The 10,444-nt window shown below is 55.8% G+C and overlaps 2 protein-coding genes across 5 annotated transcripts in view; one reads left to right on the top strand and one right to left on the bottom strand.

The window, feature by feature from the left end:
- Nucleotides 1-7,923, bottom strand: part of TUBGCP2 (tubulin gamma complex associated protein 2) — a 26,461-nt gene extending 18,538 nt beyond the window's left edge. For 2 of the 4 annotated variants that reach the window (XM_032282070.1, XM_032282073.1), the window contains exons 1-4: nt 7,700-7,780; nt 2,683-2,889; nt 870-998; nt 316-492 (exon numbers count right to left, since the gene is read on the bottom strand). In XM_032282070.1, the coding sequence (XP_032137961.1) occupies nt 316-492; nt 870-998; nt 2,683-2,832 (456 nt within the window). In that variant the 5' untranslated portion in view covers nt 2,833-2,889; nt 7,700-7,780. Of the gene's footprint in view, nt 1-315; nt 493-869; nt 999-2,682; nt 2,907-7,699 lie in introns of those variants that run through there. The other 2 variants (XM_032282072.1, XM_032282071.1) reach the window with 2 other exon arrangements.
- The window catches only part of ZNF511 (zinc finger protein 511), a 6,060-nt gene continuing 3,388 nt past the window's right edge, over nt 7,773-10,444 (top strand). Inside the window, exons 1-4 of the mRNA XM_032282077.1 lie at nt 7,773-7,972; nt 8,731-8,804; nt 9,087-9,288; nt 9,473-9,597. Of these exons, the coding sequence (XP_032137968.1) occupies nt 7,820-7,972; nt 8,731-8,804; nt 9,087-9,288; nt 9,473-9,597 (554 nt within the window). The 5' untranslated portion in view covers nt 7,773-7,819. The remainder of the gene's footprint in view (nt 7,973-8,730; nt 8,805-9,086; nt 9,289-9,472; nt 9,598-10,444) is intronic.

Raw genomic sequence — 10,444 nt, forward strand, 5'->3', positions numbered from 1 at the left:
CGGCCACCTGCAGCGTGAATGGGGGGTCAGAGCCACGCAGCCACCTGCAGCATGAATAGGGGGTCAGGACTGGGCGGGGTCAGAACCACATGCCACTGTGCAGTGTGACTCCCAAGTGGGTAGGAACCTCATTTGTATTTATTCTTGTGGTCCAGAATTCTAGATTTAAAAAATATTAAACATATAGAGCTAGATCATGATTAAGCATTAAGCCTCAGCCTTTCTAATAATAAATGACAGAGAGACGTGCCCTTCCAGCAGGGGCCCGGCACAGCAGTGAGCATGGGCGCCTGTGGACAGCCACGGACACAGTACCTGCTGCAGTGTGGAGCCGGTGGCCACACTGCCAAGCTGCTTTCTCAGCTCCTCGAGCTCCTGCATGGAGATCTTGGAGGCCGCTGCAGGGACGCTGATGCTGGTGGCACTGCTGCCCACAGTGGCGGCTGCGAGCTCAGCTCTTTCTTTTGCATTCTGTTGTAAGTACTGCAGAGTCTGAAAACATGCAAACACGCAAACCTCCACACCAGGCCAGCACAACCCTGGCCACAGTGGATGAGCAGGGGCACCACCACCAGCACGGCTGCCCACCCTGACAGGTGCTCCTCTTAATAGCAAAGCGACGCGTACAACAGGCAGGAATCCAGCGTAACACACGGGAAACGAGAAGCCCCCAGCCCCAGAGGCTGTTTCTCAGGTTTACATCCAACATGGGCGATCTTTCATTCTGGTCCACCACAAATGTCCTACCTGGCCTTGAAGTGCTACTGGTGAACTGACAGGAAGGTGGCGTGGAGAGAGCAGGAGATGCCACCTCACTCCTGACACGGGCTGCAGGGTGCAGTATGGCAGGCGGCATGGCACCCACCTACCTCTTTGTCTTCCGTGAGCTTTGACAGCAGGTACACCAGCGGGTCAAGGTTCCTCGTATTTTTAGATTTCAGTTCGTCATATTTCTTTAGAAAGTCTTCTGGAGTACGAGAGAACTCTGCAATTTTAACCTCAAAAGCACAAACATGAGTGATTTAATGACAGTAATTAATAACAAAGCACTTTAAAAAACCCTTCAAGAAAATTAAGCACAATGAACCAAGAGTTAAACTTGGGTAGGCTAAATAATCACCTCTCTGAAATAAACTAAGAAAACTCATCTGAATATTGTGTTAAACTTATCCGTGTTTTGAGCCAGGCAGTGACTCACACCCGTAATCCCAGCACTTTGGGAGGCCAAGGCAGGTAGATTGCTTGAGTCCAGGAGTTCAAGACCAGCTTGGGCAAAATAACAAAACCCCATTTATTTTATTTTTTTTTTTTTGAGACGGAGTCTCACTCTGTCACCCAGGCTGGAGTGCAGTGGTGTAACTGCAGCTCATTGCAACCTCCACCTCCCGGGTTCAAGTGATTCTCCTGCTTCAGCCTCCTAAGTGGCTGGGATTACCAGGCCCAGCTAATTTTTGTATTCTTAGTAGAGACGGGGTTTCGCTATGTTGGCCAGGCTGGTCTCAAACTCCTGACCTCAGATGATCCGCCTGCCCTGGCCTCCCAAAGTGCTGGGATTACATTCGTGAGCCACCGCAATCAGCCCACAAAACCCCATTTCTACAAAAAGATTAAAAAATTAGCAAGGCGTGGTGGCACTCGCCTGTGGTTGCTACTCAGGAGGCTGAAGTGGTTGGATCACTTGAGCCTGGGAGGCTGAGGCTGAAGTGAGCCAAGATGGTGCCACCTGCATTCCAGCCTGGGTGACAGAGTGAGACACTGTCTCAAAACAAAACAAAACACAGCTTATCTATATTTCCCATTACAGTTTCTTTCCTTTTGTGTTTCTCCTTATTATTTTATTTTTTGCAGAGACAGGGTTTCATCACGTTGCCCCGGGTGGCCTCGAACACCCAGGCCCAAGCCATCCAGCCGCCTCAGCCTCCCAAAGTGCTGGCATTACAGGCATGAGTCCCTGCGCCTGGACTTTTTATGCTTCTTCAGGTTTGTATGGGAAGTAGCTGCTTATGTTTCTTCCCAGGAGTTTGAGTTCACTGTACACGTCTCACCGCATTGCCTCGGGAATGTATGATTATGTGCACGCTTAGGGGTGTTGACAATGCTTCGCTCAGAATGCACTCAACATGCGTCCCTCAACTCTCTATCCCACTCAGCTCATCTGCCTAATGATCCTTGTGCCTTACCCCTGTTTTAAGCCAGTTTAAATAACTGAGGATTCATAATGTACTTTTAATAATAGACTTGAAATTCAAAATCATTTTCTGAAAATCTGTAATTCTGAATTACATAACATCTGAATGAAGAAATAACATCTTAAAGGGATTTCAGCATGATTAACACCAGTGCCTCCTTTTTATCCACAGGAATGCACATGTCAGGACTCTCCCCCCTCATGGCTGCAGGGGATGGAGTGGGGAAGACAGAGGGTTCTAAGCCCAGCCTTCTCCTTGGGCCTCCATTTACTCATGTGCACAGGGGGGAGTCAGCAGAATCAGAACTGAATGCACACAGCCCAAGTGCTGTCTGCTGTCATTCCTGGTACCACTGAGGCCACCCAGGACAGGGCCCCAACTCTGCATCCTGCACCAAACACAGCCCTGCACCAGGGGCGGTGCTCACCCTGCACCATTCTGGCCCTGGAGCGGTGCTCACCCCACACGGCACTACACCAAGGATGGTGCTTACCTTGGCGCTGTGAGCAGAGACGGTGGTAGTGACGTACGGGGTCCTGTTCTTTTGAAGCAGGTCAATGTAGACCTCAGCCCCATCTCCTCCATGGACACGCAGCAGGCTAAGCAGTTCATTGACGTCATGGTGAATCCGAAATTCACTCATAGTTATGGTTCTGAGGCACCAACATCACAAAATGTTCTCCTAAAGGTAAGAGGCTAGCTATTCATAAAATTAAAACTGTATAAATAAAAATACATTTTCTGACACTCAAGCCTGGCCAATGTCAGACCTCTGACAAACCAAGTTATTACCTGGCCTGCCTGGCCTAGGGCCCCTTCCCCAATCCCACAGCAGCCTCTCAGAGGGTCCTGTGCACGGGACTGGGATTAGGGTCCCTTCCCCAACCCCTCAGCAGCCTCTCAGAGGGTCCTCTGCATGGGACTGGGATTAGAGCCCCTCACCCACACCCCAGCAGCCTCTCAGAGGGTCCCGTGAACGGGACTGGTATTAGGGCCTCTTCCCTGACACCCCAGCAGCCTCTCAGAGGGTCCTGTGCATGGGCCTGGGATTCACTGGCCACCAGCTTCCAGGCAGCCTCCACAGCTTCGAGAGCCGGCCTGTGGGTAGCGTGAATGTGGCCTGAGACCCGGGGGCTCCCCTTCTCCTGCATCTCCCTCCACACAAGGGTCTGGGCCAGCAGGGAATGCTCTGCTGCTCGCCTCGGCTGGTGGGCAGAGCGTTCTGGTCCCAGATGTGCAGACATGAGGCCCTGCCTGTGGGGTCTACACAGGGAGCTGTGCAGATGCCCAAGCCATACACACCGTGCCAGCTCCCAGTGCACACAGTAAAATCACAGCCTCTACCCAAGAGGCCCACCTGGTTCTGAGACCCTGCGGTGCCCAGCCGCAACTCCCTTCCCCCGTCCAGCTCTCTGTTCCTTCTGCACTCCCGGACCCATTACATCTCCTTTTCTTTCCCAAGCATGGCTACCCACAGAGATGCTTCTGGTAAGATTTCTGCACGTTCCTACACGTCTGAGCTAAGTGAGGTTCCGCTGCAGCTCAAGCTGTCCTGCTGACCAGCTGTCCCAGGGTCTCGCCAGGAGACACATGACACATATGAGATCGAAGCCGTCACAGACACGCTTGAGTGGGCAGCAGAACACTGCATGGGGTCAGGGTGCTGGGTAAGGTGCACTGTCCCTGGGTCAGGATGCAGGGTGAGCACTACCCCTGGGTCAGGGTGCTGGGTGAGCCCACCCTTGAGTCAGAGTGCTGGGTAAGTGCTGCCCCTGGGTCAGGGGGCAGGGTGAGCCATCCCTGGGTCAGGGTGCTGGGTAAGCACTGCCCTGACTCTCCCATCAGTGGCTGGTCATTAGCCACTGTCATCAGGAGTTCTGATACAAGGCCATTAAGACAAACACATGGCTGTTTGCAGAGGCTCATCCCTGTAATCCCAGCATTTGGGGAGGCTGAGTGAGGTCAATCGCTCAAGGCCAGGAGTTCAAGACAGCCTGGGCAACACAGTGAGACCCTGTCTCTACAAAAAAAATACAAAAAATCAGCTGGGCATGGCACCATATGCCCACAGTCTCCCACTTGGGAGGCTGAGGTGGGAGGATTGCTTGTGCCACTCCAGCCTAGGCAACAGAGGGAGATCCTGTGTCAACAAAAAAAACAAAACAAAAAACACACACAGGCAACTGGCTATAGATTAAAAAACAAATACAAGTAAACTTTACATGCTTCACAAATATTTGAATTCGTCTACACAAGTGCTCTTAATCTGGTGTTCATGAATAATATGTAACACGTGAGCCCTTGAAAATTACAGGCAAAATCATCTGTGAATTTTCTGAGGAGATGGCCCTTCAACAAACTCTCAAACGCATTATGACCCAAAAAAAGTAAGTAACCACTCTGCGGACAGCCTCAGGAAGACAAGGATGAGCTCAACAGAACATCGAATACAGGAGGCTCGGCACACACTCCCGCGACACTCTAACTTGGTTAATGACTGTCAGCGTGGGACCCGACGGTGAGAAAGTGAGATCTGAATCCTGTGTGACAAAAAACAGCATCTCTGTATATGAACATCAAATACTGGTCACAGGCAGGGTCTCTCCAAAAATGGAAGTAGACCAACAAGCACACAGGGTCCCTGAGCTGCTCGGGCACATGCTTTTGACTCAGGAGGCGCTCATGGTTAACTACAGTTCACGCACAAGGCCAGCAGGGCACCCGATGCGGAGTCCCACGCAGGCCGAACACTGAGGTGGCCACTTCCAGACAGTGGGACCCTGAACAAGGACACATCCTCTCCAAGCTTATTCTGAAAATGGGAAGCCATTGGTCCTGCCTGAGCTGTGGTGGAGAGAAGTGAAATCATCCTGAGAAAGCACAGAAGGGCCCATACATGGTAATCTTGCACTGTGGTTACCAGAAAAGCAGAAACAGACACATTGCCACCGTTACTGCCTGGAGACGGTAACTCTGTTATCTGGGAAATGGTTAAGTTTACAAAAGGAAAAATTGGGTCCCAATCACTGATAACATCTTAAACTACCAGTTGCTTTTTTATTTTTCTTTTTTGAGATGGAATCTTGCTCTGTCCCCAGGCTGGAGTGCCGTAGCACGATCTCAGCTCACCGCAACCTCCACCTTCTGAGTTCAAGCTATTCTCCTGCCTCAGCCTCCTGAGTGCTGGGACTACAAGCGCACGCCACACCTGGCTAATTTTTTGTATTTTAGTAGAGACGGGGTTTCACCATATTGGCCAAGATGGTCTCAATCTCCCGACCTCATGATCCACCCACCTCAGCCTCCCAAAGTGCTGGGGTTAAGGCATGAGCCACCATGCCCGGCCTACCAGTTGCTTTTTTAATAGTCATGGGAAGTCTGGGATGAGGCCCTGCAAACTACTTGTGAAGCAGAAAAGACAACCCAAAACTTTCCACCTAGCAGCCTCTTCGAATCCAAGGGAAACCTGTTTCACCCACATTCTATTCGGCTCCCCAAGGACTGCAGGCTGTTCCGTAACTGCTGGACTGAGAAACACTGGTCACGCTCGGTGGCAAGAAAACCATTTGCCACCAAAACAAAGCACTTCCCTACCAGACACAAGTCAGGAGAGAAACCTACCCCTGAAGAGAAATCATCTAAGTAAACATTTATTTAAAAACTACCTTCAGAAAACTTGACATCTCTTGTAGAAATAAAAGCATGGACGTCTGCACGTCACGAGTGCTCATTTTTCAAGGAGCCTGCTTCTCCCTGAACGTGGGGACCATGCCTCCAGAAGGGAAGCCCACACCAGCACGGGGTCCCTCCCCGCCCAGGGGACTCTGGGAAAATCCTGGGCTAACTCTGGGGTGTCACAGTGACTGAAGGGTGCTCTTAGTACTTAATGGGCAAGGGCCAGGGACAGTAATGTCCCGCCAGGAACGAGCAGAGTCCCACTGAAAACACAGCTCGGAGGAGGGTTTAGCCGTGGCCGCTTACTTGTTCTCGATGCTCCTGAATTCTTACTATTAATCACGCAAATAGACAGGCCCAGCGTCTGTGACTGGGCAGGATTGAAGTACTCCTCACACGGCCATGAGCGACCACAGGGATGAGTGCTGAGGAAGCATGGCACGCATGTCACACTCCAGCACGCACAAGCGGGGCACAGAGAGGAACTTGACTGAGAGCCTCTGTGGAGAGCTCAAACCTAACTGCACAAATTGGTTTGAAAAATGTTATTTTACAACTTGTGAAAAATGTCAATGCCCCAAATGCTTTTACAGAGACAGTACAGACGTGCCTCACTCAACATCCTGAGAAATGCCTGCCAACATGGTGAAAACCAGTCTCTACCAAAAATACAAAAATCAGCCAGGCCTCGTGGCGCACACTTATAATCCCAGCTACTTGGGTAGCTGAGGCACAAGAATCGCTTGAGCCCAGGAGGCAGAGGTTGCAGTGAGCCAAGATCAGGCCACGGTACTCCAGCCTGGGCGACAGAGAGACACTCTATCTCCAAAAGATACAAGAGAAATACGTGGTTAGGAAATTTCTTCTGTGCGACCTCCATGAGGGACTCGCTGACCTAGAGGGTGTACGGCCTACCATGCACCTAAGCCTGGTGGAGCCTCAGGCTCGTGGGCTACAAGCCTGCCCAGCAGGTGGCTGTGCTGCACACTGAGCTGTAACAGACAGCCATTTGTGTATCTAAACATGGAAAAAGTACAGGGGCAGACCTAGCGGCTCACACCTGCAGTCCCAGCTCTTTGGAAGGTTGAGGCAGGAGGACTGCTTGAGCCCAGGAGTCTGCCACCTATGATCGCGCCACTGCACTCCGGCCTGGGTGACAGAGCGAGAAAGCTATCCGCCACCACCGGGCCCAACCTCTGCAGCAGATCTGAAGCGTGCACTGCTTCCCGCGTTTTGTCGATCACCATTTTCATCAGGTAACTGTGTAGTCTGACGTCTGTCGTGCTCTCCTCTGAGGCCTTCACCCACACCCTGAGCACAGGTCTGGTGTTTGATGGGAGCTGCAGGGACTGGAGAGGTCGACAGGACCCCGGCAGGCCAGGAAAGGGCCTTTGAACTAAGGCAACGGGAAGTCACCCAAGAGCTGAGTTAAAAAGGGTCACAACACAACCGGAGCCACTCTGGCTCCCGTTCGCGACTGGTTTAGAGGGAACAAGATCCAGAGGCTACGCGGTCCGACGGCGGGGGCCGGGGAAGGTGGACGGGAGGGCGCGCGAGAGACGGACCTGCGACCCCGCCTCCCAGGGCCGGGAGGGGACACCTGGGACCAGCCGGAGGCCCGCTCCGTCCCGCCCCAGCTCGGGGTGGGGCCGCGGGGCAAGACGCTGACCTGGCCCGCACGGGCCCGAGGGGCTTTGGCCAAGCGCCGGGGGCCGCTGCGCAGCCAGAGGAGCGCGTGGGAAGAGCCGCATCCCGCCAGGCCCGTCGCCTCGTGGCCGCCCGAGCCCGACAGTCCCCCAGCCCCGCCGCCCCGCCAGGGCCCGGCCAGGACTCACCGCAGCCCCGGAACCACAGAGCCCGCGCAGCCCCCGACGGCGGCGGAAGTGCGCGGACGTCACGTCCGGGCCGGCTCGCGGACGGTGGCCGACTGGCTCCGCGGGCCCGCGCCCAGAGTGATGCAGCTGCCCCCAGCGCTACACGCCCGCCTCGCCGCGGGGCCCGGGACGGCCGAGCCACTGCCTGTAGCGCGGGACCCCGCGGCCGAGGCCGCGCCTTTTCGCTTCGCTGCGCGCCCGGTGCGCTTCCCGCGGGAGCACGAGTTCTTCGAGGTGATTGAGGGAAAAAGGAAAAGGCTCCCACTCCCGGAGCCTGGAGTGGGCGGGACCTGAGGCTGCGGAACGGGGCGGGAGCCCGGGGCAGGCGGGGTTTGAGGCTGCGAGGCGTGGCCGGAGCCTGGGTCGGGCGGGGCCTGAGGCTTTCGGTCGGGACCTGGGGCCGCGGGGCGGGGCCGGAGGCTTTGGGGCGGGACCTGAGGCCGCAGGGCGGGGCCGGAGTCCGGGGCAGGCGGGGCCTGAGGTTTTGGGGCGGGACCTGAGGCCGCGGGGCGGGGCCGGAGCCCGGGGCGGGCGGGGCCGGAGCCCGGGGCAGGCGGGGCCTGAGGTTTTGGGGCGGGACCTGAGGCCGCGGGGCGGGGCCGGAGTCCGGGGCGGGCGGGGCCGGAGTCCGGGGCAGGCGGGGCCTGAAGCTGCAGGGTGGGGCTGTTTCTTCGAGTGGGCGGAGCCTACAGTGGCGGGGCGGGGCTGGAGCCTGGGACAGGCAGGACCTAAGGCTGCGGGGCGGGGGCCTGAGGCTTCGTGGCAGGGGCGGAACGTGGGGCAGGCGGGACTTGTGGCTGCCGGACGGAGCCTCAGCCTTGGGCAGGCAGGGTCTATGGCCGCGGGGTGGGGCCGAACCGCGGAGGGTGGAGCCTATGGCTGTGGGGCGGGATCGCAGCCCGGGATGGGTGGGGCCACGGGTGTGGGTGGGGCCTAACGCGTGGCCGTGTCGTGAGGCACCCGGCCACACCCACGACGCACATTTCCTACAGGATGGGGACGTGCAGCGCCACCTTTACCTCCAGGACGTGCTCTTGCAGGTGGCCGATGTGCCTGAGAAGCCCAGGTGAGCGGCTGGGCAGCACCGGCCAGTGCCACTCCTGTGCCTCCCTGCCCCGTGCCTCGTCCCTGGGGCAGGGCTGCCGGCTCCTCCACATGCGGCCGCCCCACCGAGGCACTGCTCCCGTCCAGCTTTGGCGTGCCCGGCTTCACCACCCAGTCTGTTTGTGAAACTTTATTCATAAAATGCATGGGGGCTTTATGGGACGTCTCAAAGGGAAACTGGGCAGAAAGTCCAGCTTGGTTCCTCGCACCGGTGGAGGGGCCCCTGAGCAGGTCTCCTTGGCAGGGTGCCTGCGTTCACCTGCCAGGTGGCCGGCTGCTGCCAAGTGTTCGATGCCCTGGACGACTACGAGCACCACTACCACACGCTGCATGGAAACGTTTGCTCCTTTTGCAAACGGGCCTTCCCTTCCGGACACCTGCTGGATGCCCACATCCTGGAGTGGCACGATTCGCTCTTCCAGATCCTGTCCGAGAGGCAGGACATGGTAGGTGACGTCTGCACAGCTGCCGAGGCCGCCCCCAGTGTGATAGGCTCGGAGCGCTGCCCCCAGCTCTTGGGTGCACAGGCAAGGCCAGGGACACCTTCCAGCCCTTGGCAGCCCAGCTATGGAGGCATGGCAGTGGGGGAGGGCTAGGGGTCAGAGGGAGGTGATGCTGTCTCCATTTCAGTACCAGTGCCTGGTAGAAGGCTGCACAGAGAAGTTCAAGACCAGCAGAGACCGGAAGGATCACATGGTGAGGATGCACCTGTACCCCGTGGACTTCCGTTTTGATAAGCCAAAGAAAAGCAGAAGGTAGGGAGCCGCCAGGCTCTGCACTGCCTGCCTTTGATTTTAGGGAAAGGTTTCCAACCACCCAAATGCACAGATCGTCAGACTTAGACGCCACGGTTAAGCACCTGTGTGTCCCTCAGGGGTGTTCACCTGCAGGTACCTGAAACCCTGGGAGCACACAGGCCACCCTGCCGAAGGGAGGCTGGAGAGGAGCCTTGGCTGCCTGGCTTCGTGCCCGAGGAGGCAGGAGAGGGAGTGTGGGAATGACCGGGCACAGCTCCTCCGCACTCACACCCCCCAGGGCTATGCCTGTACCTCCTGCAGCCCACATCACTCAGCCTCGGCTTTCTCTTTGTCCTAGGTGTGCACATGTGAGCTTGACAGCAAAGCCGTTTACTAACACGTTACCACAGAGGCAGTGCACTCTCAGGAAGTAATCTCCAGGAACAATCCTTTTTTAGAGACAGGGTCTCGCTCTGACACCCAGGCTGGAGTGCAGTGTTGTGATCTAGGTTCACTGCAACTTCCATCTCCCAGGTTCAAGCGATTCTCCCACTTCAGCCTGCTAAAGGGCTAGGACTAGCAATACGCATCACCACACTCGGGAAATTTTTCTGTTTTGTAGAGGCAGCGTCTTGCTGTGTTGCCCAGTCTGGTCTTGAGCTCCTGGGCTCAAGCAATCCACCTGCCTCAGCTGCCCAAAGTGCTGGGAACTCCATGTCCAGACAGAACAATTCTTAAGTTGTGTTATATTTTTTCTTTTTTTTTTTTTTTTTTTTTTTTTTTTTGTGATGCGGGTTTCGCTCTTTTTTTTTTTTTTTGGCTGAAGTGGGAGAATCGCTTGAACCTGGGAGATGGAAGTTGCAGT

Source organism: Sapajus apella, unplaced genomic scaffold (assembly GCF_009761245.1).
Source record: "Sapajus apella isolate SASKATOON/1434 unplaced genomic scaffold, GSC_monkey_1.0 scaffold13, whole genome shotgun sequence".
NCBI lineage: Eukaryota > Metazoa > Chordata > Mammalia > Primates > Cebidae > Sapajus > Sapajus apella.